This window comes from Lagenorhynchus albirostris, chromosome 8 (assembly GCF_949774975.1).
Source record: "Lagenorhynchus albirostris chromosome 8, mLagAlb1.1, whole genome shotgun sequence".
Lineage (NCBI taxonomy): Eukaryota > Metazoa > Chordata > Mammalia > Artiodactyla > Delphinidae > Lagenorhynchus > Lagenorhynchus albirostris.
The window spans coordinates 68585577-68604781 of NC_083102.1; the positions used below are offsets into that span (position 1 = coordinate 68585577).

The 19205-nt window shown below is 35.2% G+C and overlaps 1 protein-coding gene across 2 annotated transcripts in view; it reads right to left on the reverse strand.

Moving 5' to 3' along the window:
- Positions 1–19205, reverse strand: part of CRPPA (CDP-L-ribitol pyrophosphorylase A) — a 305420-nt gene that overhangs the window by 137647 nt on the left and 148568 nt on the right. For both annotated transcript variants that reach the window (XM_060156133.1, XM_060156132.1), the window contains 2 exons: positions 10163–10237; positions 9611–9703 (listed from right to left, as the gene is read on the reverse strand). In XM_060156133.1, coding sequence (XP_060012116.1) covers positions 9611–9703; positions 10163–10237 — 168 coding nt within the window. The remainder of the gene's footprint in view (positions 1–9610; positions 9704–10162; positions 10238–19205) is intronic.

Genomic DNA, 19205 nt, shown 5'->3' on the forward strand with positions numbered 1-19205 from the left:
CCTCTCTTATTAAATGAAGCACGAAATCTTGGTACTTCTATCTCTTAAATATATCTTGGTTCTAGCCATTTCTGCACATTCACTATAAAACTACCCTAGTCCTAGCCACCACCATTATTTCTTAGACTACTGCAATAGCCTCTAAACGAAATCAAATGCATCAAGGAATCCCTCTGGATCACTTTAGTCCATTCTCTGTGTTGCATCCAGAATGATGTGTAAAATGCAAAGCTGATCACATCAATTTCTACTGTGCAGTACTCCTTTATAGAGTTCAAACTTCGAAGGCCCACCTTGACCTAGACCTGTGCAGTTCTCACCTTAACTCTCCCCAATGTGTAATTCGTTCTCTCTGTTTCAGATACACTGGCTCTTTCCAGTTCTAACCATCCTATGTGCTACTCTTTCCAAATAGAAATGCTATTCCTCTTACTCCTCATAGACTCAGACCCCACTCAGCCTTCCAAATTTCAGCTTTCTCCCTTATACTTAAGAAGACCTATCCTGATATTTTAATTCCAGGCTAAATTGCCCCTTTCTCAAACAGACCTAATTACAGTTCTTACCTTAGGGTGGTGGAAAGAAGGGACAGATAGTGACCAGAGTCCTGTGACCTCCCAACCACTGCGTCACTTCTCGTCTTTTAATTAAGCTCATATTATTAAGGATCTTCATTTACAAAAACAAAATTAGCTAAATAAAATTATTTCCTTACTTCAGATCAAGATATGAAAATCTGGAAAATTAGCACATATGGAAATGCCTCGTTCTTCTAAAGTAAGATGTAGTTTAAAAATGTATTACATTATGAAATAGGCTACATGTATGTCAAAATACCTGACACACATATGTTCAGTAAATGCTATATGAATTTATATTAAGCAATTAATTAGATAATGAAGAGACTAGGATAGTTCCCTGTAAAGTGCTAACTAGACAGCACCTAAAGTAAGTTTAAGATGAATTAGTAAGAAACAGCATTGGTGTGAGTTTTAATGATTAATAAATCATTTTCAGAAGGCAGGACCTGGCTACACATGGAAGGATAGATTTCTTGGGAGATGGGAGAAAAATTAATCTTGCAACTGTTGTTAGAGAGAAAAAAAGGGATAAATGCAAAAAGGGAAGAGCTAGACTTAACGCAATAAAACCCAGCCTATGAAAGAGGAGGATAAATAAGAAAGAGGTAAACACAAGAGAAACCATTTTAAAAATCCCATGAGTCTTGTGATAAGGATTAAAGCACAGAAAGGTGTCAAAAATTGCTCAAAAAAGGAATATCGTACCACCTGATTCATATTGAACATGACTGTAATCATCTAAATTGCTCTACTATATCTTTATGTAAAAGGCATCCGTCGTGGATCATATAAAAGTAAAAAGACATCACAAAGTTTTGTAGTATAGATAATATTTTTAGAAAGAGAAGCTACTTAGATGCAATCAAAAACATCCTGCTCTTTTAATTCTGACCTAAAGTTCAGAGACAGGAAATAACTTGACAAGGTTAGCAGGTGTGTTACTTGCACACACCTAGTACCTATACCTTGAATCCCACTCCAGGTTCACATCCTTACCTTGCCAAAGATCTCCTAAAACGTTAAATAGCCAATTCTTTCTATTCAACACCTCCTTTACAAAAATAGAATTTTGTTTTCTCCGTGAAGTAAAATCCTTTTAGATATTATAAACAAAGTCAGGCTTAGCTATGTTCATATTAAAATATATATTTCTAATAAATTACAGAAGTATAACATGTAATTTTAAAATAATAAACAGTACTGAAAATATATTTAGTCCCATCTTTGTAAAGAAATAGCATGACATAATTAAGCTAAGGGCCATTTCCACTGTTTAAAACAGAATCCAGTGCACAAAAAAAAATCTAATAAAGGAAATCCCGGCATAATTTTTAAAAACGGAATGACCAAACCAATTGTTTATTTCCTTTTCTAGGGCTAAAATTCATGTAACTTAACAAAGGAGGCTATTTTCATTTATTTTGCCTCCTATTCATTTCATGTTAAATTTTATAAACTGATTTGCTAGGACAGCACTGGCAAATAAATTCACAAACAACTTTGTTCATCTGACCAAGTTTAGTAAACTACTTAAAATAGAAAATTAGTGATTCCAAACTCCATGCTTAATCAAGAAAAAAAAATTATTCTGAAAACAGAGAAAAAGTTCTCTGGAATTCATTCTATTTGTACACCCATTAGAACATCATTCTATCTGAAAATAAATAACCTTTATTCATTAAAAGAAAGACTACCAGAAGGTATGTCCTATGAGAATCAGTTCTTTACACATCATCAGTTACATGTCCATCACAATTAATCTTAGGGAATTTCTATATCCCACAACACCAACTTTCTAGTAACCATTTAGCCAGAAGCAAAGATCTCCTAAAACTTAAAAAAGCAGTCAATTCTTTCTACTCAACACCTCCTACAAGAATGACTTCATCATTCCTCACCTTTGTGTTAGATATGAATCCCTTAGTGACTGAAAGGGCAAAAAGGTTCCAAAGGTACTTTAAACCAATATTTACTTAGATTTTATTACTGATTTAGGCAGGAAATACCTGAGACTTACTATATGAGAAGAAAACAAATGAAAACATTTGTAGAATTTTGTGGAAGTGATTGCATTTCTGCCACTGAAGCTGTGTACAAACATGAAAGAGAGAACTTTAAAGTATCTTAAGTGATGACATCACAGACGTTTAACATATAATAAAGTTATAATTTTCTAAGGGAAAAATCAAGGTATCCATAAGGCTACAATAGCAACATGGTTGAGATAGGAATAGAAGAGGGAATGGGGCCTAATCCCTTGGTCATTCATTGGCTATTAAACACTCACATACACATACATATACACACACACACACACACACACACACACACACACACACACACACAATATCCATTCAAAAATAAATGTAAATAAACTAGGACCTGAAACATTCATAGTTGACCCTTGAACAATATGGGGGGTTAGGGGCACCAACCCTTTGCACAGCTGAAAATCCACGCATAACTTACGGTCAGCCCTCCGAATACATGATTCCTCCTCCATCCCACAGTTCCTCAGCATCTCTGGATTCAACCAACTAGGATCCTATAGTACTATAGTATTTACTACTAAAAAAAATCTGCCTATAAGTGGACCTGCGCAGTTCAAACCAATATTGTTCTAAGGTAAACTGTGCCCCATAAAGAGTAAACCCAATATGGAAGCAGTAAGAATTATGATAGGAAGCGCTCTCTTTTTTGGTCTTATAAGAAATTTTGCCTTAAAAACACACTTTCTTAGTCCAGTAGTAATAAGGTTAACAGAATGAAATGTATAGAACAAGAAGTTAAAGGGAAAAATACACATGCTGGGTTCTGTTAAGAAATTTAACAGGACCACAGATTTTTATAACTTAAGTTCAATAAAGGCTCAGTACCCTGTGAAGCTAAAGAAAGAAACCATTAGCACTTAAAAGAAGGAATCAGTGTGTTTTTCCAATTGTCATTTGTTCTTTATTAGGAAGAAATTTTAAACACACATATATATGTATATGTGTATTTTTAATCTCTTTCCATCTTATTATTTAACACATTCATGAGAGCATTAGAGTAACAAGTGTATATGATAAACTGCACATTGGATTGATTCTGTTCCTGGCTCTGCCACTGGTGAGTGTGGAACCTTCTGGAAACAATTTACATCTCTGTGACAGTTTCCCCAGATGTGAATGTATCAAGTGTCAATTGATGGTGGTTTTCCATTTTTTTTATTTGCTGACATGTTCAAATATTAAACATTTTGAAGTATTTTAAAGATCATGTATTCTGATCTATTATGTCAATAAACTACTTTCCTGTAACTAGAACTAAATTAGGCACTTTTGAAGGTTTATTTATGTTTTTCAAAGCATTAAAATTCCATATGGGAATTTCTGTTTTTTGCTTAAGTAAATTCATGAAAAGATTCCTATCTCTCCTAAAGCACCAATAAAATTACTGTCTACATTGTCAGGGGAAATTAGAGCTCTTGGATAATTATCCAGATAATTGCTGTAAAATTATTTTGCTGTGGAAAGTGATAAACTATTTTATCAAGTAAAATTAAAGAATCTGCTTCATTTCTCAGTTTTTAACTTCCACTTAAATTTGTGGTCAACTTCTCTCTGCTTTTAAAACTTAAACTTTTGGTGCCTATTATATGAATCAGCTATGCTCACTGAGTAAGTAAGAATATACTGTCCATTATCTCATCTGATAGTAGTACTAAAGAATATTTTGTGGAAATCTTGCCAGATCCAAAAAAAGTAGAATCTCTATTTTATTTTCTGGACCTGGAAAGTATTTTTTGACAGTTTTACATTTGATTTTAGATAATCTTGGATGGAAAACAGCTACACTTAGCTTTGTCTTCTGAAAATCTCCTCCATTACCAGGGAAAAAACAATTCTCTGATCATTAATTTCTAAGCAAAGACAACCTACGATTCAGAGTCTTAACACTTTTGTGTCTTGTACAATTTAAATAGAAGCCTATGGGGTTTTTTTGGAGTGATTTTTATATCAGAAACTTTATGAATTTACCTTTTACTATTCTAATAGATCTCAAATATTGTCTTTTCTAAATATTTGTTTATCATTACTTAAGTAGTGAACAAAAATATTTGTTTATCATTACTTAAGTAGTGAAAAAAACAAATAATAGAAAATAGTAGAAAACAGAAAACTGAACATGTCCCATGTTGATAGTTATTGTATCAGATGATTCCAAAAGAGCTTTCAGATGACCCTCTTGCTGCAATCTGGAAAAGGTGCTAGCAGTACTATACACCCCCTGGTAACCACAAGAACGACAGGCTAACAAAAACTTCAGTCAACTCGGGATAAAAACTTGGCTCCTTGATAACTTATGTGATAGACTAAACAGCATCAAAAATCACATCTGAAAAGGATTCTTAAACATAATTCTTATACAACTTTACGAAAGAAAGCATTGGCCTTTAATGTTTATAAGGTTTTTCTTGTTAAAAAAACACAGAAAGTGATCTAAATTTTTAAAATTCCTTCATGCCAACCAGTTTCTAGTTTTAAAAAGGCTTTTTTTTTCTTTCAAGTAGAGACTAGTCTAGTACAAGGTGTGATTGCTATCCAAATATGTGTTCCCAAAGGCTCACAGTTGAAAGATTGCATACAATAGCAAACGTCATCCTAAGCCACACAGATGCACTGAGAAACACAGTACTTAAACAGTGACCCCACCCAACTAACTCCTCACTTTAATGCTAGCACCTATTTTATCATCCGTCAGTCTCCAGCTGACTACAGAAATTTGGAAAGTTCTGATAACTCATTATAACTACAATTAAGTTATACCTACCAAAACAGAAGATTTTTTAAGTTGATCAAATTAACATTGATAAATTCCTTAAATCATATTCAACATCATCAAGAATTAAGAAGCAGGCAAAATGAGACTACTTAAAATACATAAAAAGAATATAAGAATGATGACCAAATAGATAGTCCAAAAAGGTATTTTGAACATAGTAATAAAGAATATTTCTTACAAAACTAAAAATAACCAAAAATATTTTCGCAAAAATGACCAGTTGAAATGAAGCATGTCACAACATACTATCATATAAATGTCTACAAGATCATTCAAAAAAGTTTATTTTTGCAAACATAACCTAAATTTTAAAAATAGAAGATAAAATTATTTTAATAAATATCTTAGTTCTTCTAAAATAAAATCCCAATTATTTGTCCTACTTCTCATGCTAAAATTTTGTTCCTTTCTCTACATGGATCTTAAAGCAGTAGCCTCTACCTATGCCAGTTTATCTCAGATAACAAAAACCTCCTGCATTAAGTATCTCCTAACCCATTTTGCTTTCATAAAATCCAGGGAGAAGTTGATCTCTGATCTTTGAACAACCAAGAATCCTACAGAACCCGAACTAAAACCTAAGTATCCTAAATACCTAGAACCCAGCACCATTAACCGCCCATTCCTTTAGTAGTTAGCTCCCTCCAAGGTGTAAACACTCCAGAATGAACTTGAAAGTCACACGTACCTTCTGAATGACTACTGAATGACAGCTAACCAGGGTATTCCAAAATATTTTTCTGTATCTACATAAGAATATAATAGAAGAGATATGTGGGCTTCATCAATACTGTAGTCCTGACATTAATTTTTTAGCACTGAGAACATGATCTAATGTTTTCGTCAAACAAACGCCCCAGCTAAACTGACTTTCAGTCCCATTTCTTCTGAATATTTGTCCTTGTACAGTAGAACATGATGACACTGCAAATGAGGGCCTTAACTAAATACCCTGAGTTGAAAAAACCCTCACAAACACCTACTCAACCACAATTTTCCTTTTCATCTGACTGATTCCTACCAAGCCTTCCTCTCTTCAGATGGACTGGAAATCAAAGTTGATAAACCATGGCATAGGAAAAAGGACCACTGTACTACACATCAGCCAAGAAAAAATAGGCCTGTGAACATTTACAATACATGCGTTCAATAACTATTGAATCACATAATCCCCAAATAAAAATGGAGATACTTTCCTATGACTCGGATGTCACTCTGGATTTATTTTCTGATGAATAAAATCTACCTGTTGAGGGAAGCAAATGAACAGACTCTTCTCAGAATTTAAAAGTGCTTTAAAAAGGCTTATTTAAAAAAAAAAAAAAAAAATCCCCCACGGTAGGGTCCTTTTTGTCTTGGCTTAATCTTCTAGAGAAGTAATTCAGAGAGAAGCAAAGTAAACACACCACAGCCTCAGAGCTATCTGATTCACATACTATCTTTTCAATTACATATATATGTATATATGTCTGCATATGTATTCATACTTTCATATCCACACACTATATGTGTATGCATTGTTCCCACTTAACTAATGTAAAAATTGTGTCCCCAGATATCTAGACTCAACTTTAAGTCTTTTATTCTACACTATATTTTCCACACAACTATTTATTTGGGGAATATTTGAATGATTCTGCCAAATTTTAAGTCACAGGGAAACTGAAATGGCCTTTTGGCAATTTGGGGGTAAAGTAGCATCAGAAGGAAAAGAAAGATGAAGGCTTTACACAATCATTTACAGGACAATTAAAAAATCCAGAGACAATTTACTTGACTCTCAATCCAACAAGGCAGTATTCTTTACCTTTCCAGTGATTTGTTCCACCCCAAGGATACAGATTCCAGATATGTTCTAGAGACATTTTCCTATTAAGTTTAATAATAACCCTAATAATCACCACACTGATTCTACCTATGTAATGGGAAAATAACAGGTAGACAAGTATTAACTATAGAGTGACAACTCTCCAGTTTAAAGTGAACATTTTACAGTTTTTATAGCATATTGACTTAGCGTATACTGACTTATAATAATACTATTCTAAAACTAGTTCTCGTAGACACTTCCTTCCTAACTAGAGGATTGTCCATCTTTTCCCTTAGTTTAATACAGAACACTAGGTAGCCAAAAAAAGAATGAAAATCTGGCATTTACTAGGATATGTGAAATGGAACTCTACAGGAGTCAAGAGAAAACTAAATGCAAATATTTATGGAAGCAATGCAAAGGACTGAACTTGAGATACAATAGTAACAATAAACTACAAGAACTAACAGTTTAAAAATGCTGTGTGTGTGTATGTATTTGGTGAAGAGAAGCAGAGGAAAGGGGTAGAAGGAAAATTCATTGATGACACAGATTCCCACCTGCATGCCTGCCACAACTATACTGCCACTAAGAGAAGTCAACTGATGGGGAATGTGCTTCTGGGAGAGATCTGACATGCTAGGTGTGAGAAGATAGTCAAGTACTCAAATGGAAGTACCTGATAAAATGCTGAACAATGTAGGACTGAAGCTCAGGAATCAGATTAGAGCAGCATCAGTGAGCTTTGGTTCATCTCATCCAAATTGGAAAGAGCAGGAGCTAGACTATTAAATGAAACTAACATTGCACGGCTGCCAAGGGCCCATCACTATAATATCAACTACATTTTACATTCAATCATTTTAATCCTGACAGTGATTTAAGAAGTAGGGCTACTAGCCTCATTTCTAAAAGGAGGAAAGCAAGCCTCAGAAAAGTTAAGTAACTTGACCAAGGAAGCAAGGTATTCTGAATTCAAAGCCTTTGCTCTCTTTACAGCACTCTTCTGCCTCTTCAGAAGAATATCTGGGGACATGGTGTGAATGAGATTTCTAAGAAAGTTAATGTGGAGCGATGAATAGGGAGCCAAACAGAACTCTGAATTTATCTCCAACCTATGAAGACTTAGAGCCCTTCAGCATTCGGAACATTTCATGCTGTTCCTAAAAATATCAATGAAAACATCTATATTTCTGTTAAAATCATTCACATGAGGAATCTGGGTTTCCATGACCAGCAGCACTCATGGAACTCATCTCTAGGGCATAAAATCAAATACAATAGGCAGGTGAAATCATCAAACTTCCCCCAATTGCTAATCTGTTTCTACTTGCATGGCTCAGTCTAGAGCTACTTATTTTTAGTGCAAATTTTCTTTATTCTGTATTAACAATCTCACCTAACAAGAATTTAATTCCCACACTATGGCACAGGCCTGAGCTTTATGAATTCAACAATTGCTAAGCAATTGTTTTGAAAATTTCATGTTTGGAACGCCTTCCCACAGCAAAATGCTGCTGACAACAGATTCTTCTCAGCTAGTTTGTCAGTCCTGGGCTCTGGTTTTGTTACTTCCTGGTCTTGCCCTCTGAAATACCCATCTGCTGCACAGTTAAAAAGGCCAATCAAGTGAATTCTGTACTAAACATACATTTTTAGGCTTTCACAGAAAAGATCTCTCCCAAACTTTCATGGGCCATTTTTCTAGGACTTCTCTTTTATCTGTTGCTCATTCTACTTTTTTTTTTTTTTTTTTTTTTTTGCGGTGCGCGAGCCTCTCACTGCTGTGGTCTCTCCCGTTGCGGAGCACAGGCTCCGGACGCGCAGGCTCAGCAGCCATGGCTCACGGGCCCAGCCACTCCGCGGCATGGGGGATCCTCCCAGACCGGGGCACGAACCTGTGTCCCCTGCATCAGCAGGCGGACTCTCAACCACTGCGCCACCAGGGAAGTCCACTCATTCTACTTTTGCTGTCCATGGAACAGAGAAGATGAAACAACCTAAGAGTATTTTCTTCCATCTGATTTGTGCCCCTCAGTTTTTTAACTTTGGGATTTCTTCTCTAATGGCATTCTGGTAGTACACTAAAATAAAGCTCTTTCACATTATCCAAACAACAAGTCAACTCAGCAATAACCTCTGAAATTCTAATGAAGGAAAAGACATGCAATTTTTACTAGGGTGAAAACCTATCAGTTCAACCAAATAATTGAAATAATAAGGACCTGCAATCAGATTACTCAAAGCAAGAAAGTGCGTTCAAGAACCCACCGAGAAGAGTTTTTTCGTTTGGGTTTAGATGGATTTCTTCAGTTGGATGAAATTTTGTTAAAAAGAAAAGTTGAATTTCAAGGAACAAAGCCTAAGTTTGAAAAATCTGCATTAATTCACTTACTGAAATAACAACAACAGGATATAAAATGGAAAGATTACTCTCTTCAAGCATATTCAGTAATTTCTGGGTTTCTTCAAAATCAGAGGTCATAACCTGAAAGACCAGAAAAATAAAAGAAGTTCTTAAGTGACTTAGTTCATTCAAGTAGAAAAATGGAGAGCTTTTAAACATTTAAACATTCAAAATATCTATCAAGCTTAATTTTAAATTTTCAAACAATGTTAAAGGATACCCATAAGATTATAGCTATTAAAATTTTTTTAATTCATTAATTCAAACCTATCTTCTTATCTACTTTTTACCAGAAATTTGAAAATACCGTTTAAAGAAATATCACCCTCTTCTCATTACGTGAACTAGGTTGTTAGAAAATGTTATTTCCCTATTTCAAAAGACAAAAATAACATTTCTAAATACATATTGAATAACACAACTCACCTATCAAAATCTTAAACTCTTAAATACTTAAGAAACAAGAAAACTAACTACTTGTCAAACATTACATTTATACAAATCCTCAAGTGCTTTCAATCATTTGTATTAACTACTTACATTCACACAAACAAAATTGTAGCATTGCTGTAAGATGATTTGCTGAAGATCTCTGCCAGATGTGACTTTTACATGCTAGGAGAAAAAATTAGAGGAAAAAAGAGTTTACAAACTAGATAGAAACACCAAACATGAGCATAAACAACTTTATGAGCACAAAATTTCTATAGGCACATAACGCCAAGGACCATGCATAAGAGCAAAATAATTCAGACTGAAGTTTATGAGGCTACCAAAAAAAACCCACTTGAAGTAGTCCCAAAATAATTAACATTATTGTAGCAAATAAGGATATAGGAAATTGTTTTAGATAAAAAAATGTTGAAAAGGCTCAAGATATATTCAGGAATAGGCAAATAGTCTGGTTTTTCTTATACAAAAAATATACAGTAGAAAATATTTGAATAAAATTTAAAAATTGGTTAGACAAGAATTTTTAGAGAATTCTGGAAGCATGTTAAATACTACAGTTACAAAGAATACATTTAACTAAATATGGAATGACTAGAAACAGGGAAAGCAACAAGAGATTACCATCATAGGCCGCCTTCTGAGGGTCCAGATCAAGATAGCAGAGTAGGAAGATCCTGAGCTCACCCCTCCCATGAAACACCAAAACTACAACTACATATAGAATGACTATCTCTGAGAATGACTTGAAGATTAGCAGAACAGACTTTCTACAACCAATGCTATAAAGAAAAGGCCACATCAAGACAGGAAGGACGGGCAGAGGGGCAGACATGCAGTCTAATCAGAACCCCCACCCCCAGTGCAGCTGTCCATAAGCAGGAGGGATATCGCAACCATGAAGGTTCCCTCTGAGGAGCTAGGAGCTAGGAGCCCCACATTGGACTCCCCATCCCGAGGGGCCTGCACCAGGAAGATGAGCCCCCATAACATCTGCCTTTGAAAACCAGTGGGGCGCACATCCGGGAGAGGTAGAGGTCTGTGAGAAATCAAGATACTGCTCGTGAAAGGCTCACACACAAACTCACTCAGAGTCCCAGCACAGAGGCAGAGCCCTGAAAAGAGCCTAGGTATTATCAAAGGAAATTTACTGACTAATTTCAGGGCTTGTGCTGGAGGGGCAGAAATCTGGTAGAGCTCTCTCCAGGGACAGAAGCAGTGGCAGGCAACATTTTTTTTTTTCAAACTCTTCTACCTACCAGGCCGTTGCCATTTCTGCCACTGTTCATCAACCTAGTTAACCCATGTGCCCCACCCCAGTATTCCCCTGAGGAGCAGCCCTCCTCAACCCACCCAACCCGGCTAGCTTCTCCAAAGTACCTGCTGCCCCACCCCACCCAGTGGCTGGCCTCAGTCAGCACCAGCACCCCTCCAAAGTGGCTCCTGCCCTCAGAAGCCAGCCCCACACATCAGCAGGCCAGGAGCAGTTGTGGCCAGACCTCTCAGCCAGCCAGGCCAAGAACCAGCACACCGTTTCAGCATGCCTGCCACAACTGTGGCCCAACCACAAGAGGAGGGCACAATGACCAGGGGAGACTGCACCATCAGGCCCCACAGGACACCATTTATATAAGGTCACTCTTTCAAAACCAGGAGATGTAGCTGATATACCTAATACACAGAAACAGAGTTAGGTAAAATGAGGAAACAAAAGACTATCTTCCAAATGAAAGTTGGCAAAACTTCAAAAAAAGAACTCAACAAAATGAAAATGAACAGTTCTATCAGATAAAGAGTTCAAATTAACAGTAATAAATAAACTCACTGAATGGAGAGAAGTATGTGAACTCAGTGAGAACTTAAAAAGAAAATATAAAAATGAGCCAATCAGAGCTGAAGAATATAATAACTATAATGAAAAATACACTAGAGGGAATCAACAAGAGATCAGAAGATGCAGAAGAATGAATCATCAATCTGCATGATAGGGTACTTGTAATCACCCAATCAAAACAACAAAAATAAAAAAAGAATTTTAAAAAATGAGAATAAAAGAAAAAGGGACCTCTGATACAACATCAAGTATACTAACATTTGAAGCACAGGGGCCCCAGAAGGCAAAGAGAGACAAGGACACAAAACCTATTTGAAAAAACAATGGCTAAAAACTTCCCAAATCTGGGGAAGGAAACAGACATCCATGTCCAGGAAGCACAGACAGTACCAAACAAGATGAACCCAAAGAGACCCACACCAAGACACATTATAATTAAAATGTCAACATTTAAATATAAAGAGGGAATTTTAAAATCAGCAAGAGAAAAGCAACTAGTTACATACAAGGGAACACCCCCATAAGACTATCAGCTACTTTTCGGCAGAAACTTTACAGGCCCCAGAAGAGACTAGCATGATATATTCAAAGTACAGAAAGGAGAAAACTTACAACCAAGAATACTCTACCTGGCAAGATACAGAGTTTCCCAGAAGCAAAAGATAAAGTAGTTCATCACCACAAAACTGGCCTTATAAGAAATGTTAAAGGGAATTCTTTAAATGGAAAAGGCCATAGCTAGAAACCAGAAATTTATGAAGGAAAAACTCACTGGTAAAGGCAAACATATAGTAAAGGTAGTAGTAGATCAACCACCTATATAGCTAGTATGAAGATTAAAAGACAAAAGTAGTCAAATCGTCTGTATCTAAAATATTTATTTAAATGATACCCAAAGTAAAAAGATATAAAATATGACATCAAAAATATAAAGCATGGGTAAGAATAAAATGTTGTGCTTTTAGAACGCGTTTGAACTCAAGACGCCATCAACTTAAAATAGGCTACTATATACATAGTTTGTTATATATAAACCTTATGGTAACCACAAGTCAAAAACCTCTAACAGATACACAAAAAATAGAGAAAGGAATCAAACATAACACTAAAGAAAGTCATCAAATGAGAAGGGAAAAGAACCAGAGAAGAAGAAAGCGATAAAGAACTACAAAACCAATCAGAAAACAACTAACAAAATGACAGTAAGTACATACCTAATCAACAGTCACTTCAATCAAAATGAACTAAATGCTATAATCAAAAGACACAGGTGGCTGAAAGGATAAAAAAAATAAGACCCATCCATAGGTCACCTTCAAGCAACTCACTTCATATCTAAAGACACACACAGACTAAAAGTGAAAGAAAAGATTTTCCATACAAGCTAGGGTAGCAATATGCATATCAGACAAAATAGACTTTAAAACAAAAAATGTAACAAGAGACAAAGAATGTCATTATATAAAGATAAAGGGATCAATCCAACAAGAGACTATAACACTTATAAATATCTATGCACCCAAAAAAGGAGCAAATATAAAGCAAATATTAACACACATACAGGAAGGTATTGACAATAATATGATAATAGTAGACTTTAACACTCCACTTACAACAATAGACATATCAGACATAATAACAATACGGGAACACTGGCCTTAAAGACACACTAGACCACTAAAAATAGATATATATAGACCTTTCACCCCCAAAACAGCAGAATACACATTCTTTAAAAATACACATGAACGTTCTCCAGGATAGATCTCATGTTAGGCCACAAAACAAGTCTCAATAAATTTAAGAAGACTGAAATCACACCAAGCATCTTTTCTGACCCAAACAGTATAAAACTATAAATCAATTACAAGAAGAAAACTGGAAAAAAAAAACACAAACACTTTGGAGCCTAAACCAAAAGCTACTAATCAATCAATGGGTCAATGAAGAAATCAAAAAAATACTCTGAAACAAATGAAAATGGAAAGACAATTGTTCCAAAATCTATGGGATGCAGTGAAAGCAGTTTTAGAAGGGATGCTTATAGTAATGCAGGCCTACCTCAAGAAATAAGAACAATCTCAAATAAACAATATAACTTTACACCTAAAGGAACCAGGAAAAGATGAATAAAAGAAACACAGTTAGTTGAAGGAAGGAAATGATGAAAATCAGAGCAAAAGTAAATTAATAGAGACTTAAAAAAAATCTTTTTAAATCAATGAAACTAAGAGCTGGGATTTTAAAAAGATTTTAAAAATTCACAAACCTTTAGAGAGACACATCGTGAAAAAAAGAAAGAGAGCCCAAATAAATAAAAAGAAAGAGAAGAAATTACAACTAATACCACAGAAATACAATGGACAAGAGATTACTGTGAATAATTATACACCAACAAATTGGACAACCTAAAAGAAACAGATAAATTCCTAGAAACATAAAATCTTCTAAGACTGAATCAGGAAAGAATAGAAAATCTGAACAGACTGATGACTGGTAATGAAATTAAATCAGTAATGAAAAAACTCCCAACAAACAAAAGTCTAGGATGTGAGGGCTTCACATGTGAATTCTATCAAACATTTAAATAAGACTTAATACCTACCCTTCTCTAACTATTCCAAAGAATTGAAAAGGAAGAAATGCCTTCCAACTCATTTTAGGAGGCCAGCATCACTGTGATACCAAAACCATATAACAACACTACAAAAAAAGAAAATTAATATTCATCAGGCCAATATCAATGATGAACATAGATGCAAAAATCCTCAACAAAATATTAGCAAACTGAATTCAACAATACATTAAAAGGATCATATACCATAATCAAGTGAGATTAATTCCAGGGACACAAGTTTGATTCAATATTCACACATCAATGAACATGATACAGCACATTCACAAAATGAAGAATAAAAATCATATGATCACCCCAATAGATCTAGAAGAAACTTTTGACAAAATTCAACATCCAGTTATGATGGAAACTCTTAATAAGGCACGTATAGAGGGAACATACTTTAACATAAAAAAGGTCATATATGACAAACCCACAGCTAACATCATACTCAATGGTGAAGAGCTGAAAGATTTTCCTTTCAGATCAGGCAAAAGACAAGGATGCCCACCATCACCACTTCTATTCAACATAGTATGGGAAGTCCCAGCCACAGCAATCACACCAGAATAAGACACAAAAACAATACAAACTGGAAGAGAAAAAATAAAACTGTCACTATTTGCAGATGATATGACACTATGTATAGAAAACCCTAGACTCCACTAAAAACCTATTAGAATAAATGAATTCAGTAAAATTGTAGAATACAAAATATGTATAAATCTGTTGCAGTTCTGTACACTAATAATAAACTATCAGAAAGTGAAATTAAGAAGGCAATTCTATTTATAATTTTATCAAAAAGAATAAAATACCTAGGAATAAATTTAACCAAAGAGGTTAAAGACCTATACTCTGAAAACTATAAAACATTGATGAAAGAAATTAAAGATGACACGATTAAGTGGAAAGACATACTGTGTTCATGGACTGGAAAAAAAATTTTGTTAAAATGATGATACTACCCAAAGCAATCTACAGATTCAGTACAGTCCCTATCAAAATACCAATAGCATTTATCGTAGAACTAATACAAATAATTCTAAAGTACCTACGGAATAACAAAGGACCCCAAATAGCCAAAGCAATCTTGAGAAAGAACAACAAACCTGGAGGTATCATGCTCCCTGATTTCAAACTATACTACAAAGCTATAGTAATCAAAACTGTATGGTACTGGCACAAAAGCAGACATATAGATCAATGGAACAGAGGAGAGGGCCCAGAAATAAACCCACCCGTATCTAGTTAATTTATGACAAAGAAGCCAATAATACATAGTGTGGAAAGAAAGTCTCCTCAACAAATAGTTTTGAAAAAACTGGACAGTTACATTCAAAAGAATAAAACTGGACCACTTTCTTATACCACATACAAAAATATACTCAAGATAGATTAAAGACTTAAATGAAAGACCGGAAACCATAAAACTCCTAGAAGAAAACATAGGCAGAACACTCTTTGACATAAATCATAGCAAATTTTTTTGGATCTGTCCCCTAAGGCAAAAGAAACAAAAGCAAAAATAAACAAATGAGACCTAATTAAACTTACAAGATTTTGAATAGCAAAGGAAATCATTGATAAAACAAAGATACAACCTACTGAATGGGAGTATTTGCAAATGATATGACCCAAAAAGGGTTAATATGCAAAATACATAAACAGCTCATACAACTGAATATCAAAACAAACACACAACCATATCAAAAAATGGACAGAAGTCCTGAACAGACATTTCTCCAAAGAAGACATATAGAAGGCCAGCAGGCACACGGAAAGATGCCCAACATCACTAATCATCAGAGAAATGCAAATCAAAATCACCATGAGAGATCACCTCATACTTGCCAGAATGGCTATCATCAAAAAGACCACAAATAGCAAATGTTGGAGAAGGTGTGGGAAAAAAAGGAACCCTAGTGCACTGTTGGTGAGAATGTAAACTGGTGCAGCCACTATGGAAAACGGTATCGAGGTTCCCCCAAAAATTAAAACTATAACTACTATACTAACCAGCAATTCCACTCTTGGGTATTTACCCAAAGAAAATGAAAACACTAATCAAAAAGATATAAGCACCACTGTGTTCAATGTAGCAGCCAAGATATGGAAGTGCCTGTTGATAGATGAATGCTTGAAGATGTGGAGGTGTGTGTGTGTATTTTATATATACATATAAAATACACACACACACATATGTATGTATGCATACACAGTGGAATATACTCAGCCATAAAAAAGAATAAAATCTTGTCATTTGCGACAACATGGATGGAACATCCATGATATTCCAGAGGGTATTATGCTAAATGAAATAAGTCAGAGAGAGAAATACACTTATACATGGAATCTAAAAAACAAAACAAATGAACGAACAAAATAAAACATAAAGAAACTCATAGATAAGGGAGAACAAGCTGGTGGTTGCCAGAGGGGTGGGGATGGGGGAGGTAAGGGTATGGGCAAAACAGGTGAAGAACATAAAGTAGTACAAACTTGCAGTTACAAAGTAAGTCAATGAATGGAATGTACAACAAAGGGAATCTAGTCAATAATATTGCGGTAATTTTGTATGGTGACAGATGGTTACTAGACTTATCTTGGTGATCAATCCATAAGGTATATAAATGTTGAATCACAATGTCATACACCTAAAAGTAATATGTCAACTATACCTCAATAAAAAAAATAATAAAAACAAAAAGAAATTATTATATATGATAGAGAAATAAGACTTAAACTAGGGCAACAATAATAAGGGAAGAAGATTATTACTAGAGGTAGTCCCAGACTAGATAGAAAATAGTACATACACTATAAAAGCTTTCCTAATAAAATTTTTCTTCCATATAATTCAATGCTCTAATTATTCTCTAGTTTTTCTATTATAGCAATATGAACAAAAAACTACTAAACAAGGGCTCTGTTGTAATGATATCTCTGCTATAACTCTGTAAGAAGTCACATTTTCGTGGTTAATACTGGCATTACATTTAGAAAGCTTTACTTATGTATCTAAAATACAATGCTTGTTCCATAGTAAAACGTGAAACTCTGTATCTCTAAGAGCACTGCCTCTTCAGAAGAATTCAGCTTAATTCTACCTACTTTTGACAAAATATTTGAGAAAGAGAGGTAAAGGTTTTGAGATCTTAGCTATGCTATAGAAATCACCTGGCTCATGAATTTCAAGAATTTTACTTTGGTTTAAAGTTTTTGAGTACAAATTTCAGAGGGAAGATTATTCCAAAAAAACAAAAAAAACTTCCATAGTCATCAGCCATGTATCAATAGTGAAATAAAGAAATCAGCTTCCGCTGTGCAACAGTAAGTTTGCTCAAGGAGTCTCATCTTCTAGATATTACAGGGAGATTATTTTTCAGGGGGTTCTCACGTATCCAAACATTTTAAAAGGCACGAATAGCTAGTATACTCCAAATTGGCTCTTCAAGGATGTTCACATAGCAGGCAAACTTGCAAAAATAGGCATCTCTCTTCTTGGAGCAAATTTGCTTACGTTGTAGAAAGTAAAGATAGAGACATCTCTCTCCATAGAGCAATCTGCTTGGCATTCTAGAGTAATAAAGACAATGTCTCTCTTGTAAGAGGAGGATGGGCTAGTTTGCCAGCAGTCCCTGTATAAGGGCAGTGCTTCCCAATATCTAGATTCTTCTTTAATACATTCCACTGCCTAGCAACACCCAGCCCTAATTGTATTTCCCCCGGGGGAACCGCAATTCAAAAAATCAGGGCTGCACTGCTATCCTCCTGACTGCTACTGCTGTAACAAATTCTTTCCTCTGACCCTGGAGTTTCATGTCTTTTACCAATATTTACAATACTGGCATGAGTGTTCGCATAAAAATTGGGTATAATCCTCAAATCCTCCCTAGTTTCTGACTTGACAGATATGAAATAAGGCAACCACGTATCTCAACTTTATCAAGTGTGAGTGAATTCTGAACTCGAAAAAAAAAAAGAAAATGACTTACTTTAAAAATTTTCTTTTTGGGGACTTCCCTGGGCAGTGGTTAAGAATCCGCCTGCCAATGCAGGGGACACGGGTTCAAGCCCTGGTCCAGGAAGATCCCACATGCTGTGGAGCAACTAAGCCCGTGCACCACAACTACTGAGCCTGTGCTCTAGAGCGTATGAACCACAACTACTGAGCCCGCGGGCCACAACTATTGAAGCCCACACACCTAGAGCCCGTGCTCCACAACAAAGAGAAGCCACCTCAATGAGAAGCCCGCGCACCACAACGAAGAGCAGCCCCCGCTGCCACAACTAGAGACAGCCCCATGCAGCAACGAAGACCCAACGCAGCCATAAATAAATAAATAAACTAATTAATTAAATATTTTTCTTTTGGAGGTACACAAATAAGGTCTAGGATGAGAACATGAGGGATATTCCAATTTAGCTTTTCAAGTATTAAAACTGATAAAATTCTTGAGGACCCCATACTCTTAGGGTATGGGGTCTCTGAGGACAGGAACATGTTTTTACCCAGTAGCAAATGCTTGGCAAATAGGTTTTTAAAACTTAGCACAGTCTTGTTTCAAGAAGAAAAAGAAAAGTGTATGTTCTTAAAATCAACTATGTAGAAGTTTTGTAAAAAGGTAAAAAATAAACTCATCCAAAAATAACACTACCTAGAAATAATTACCCTGAAC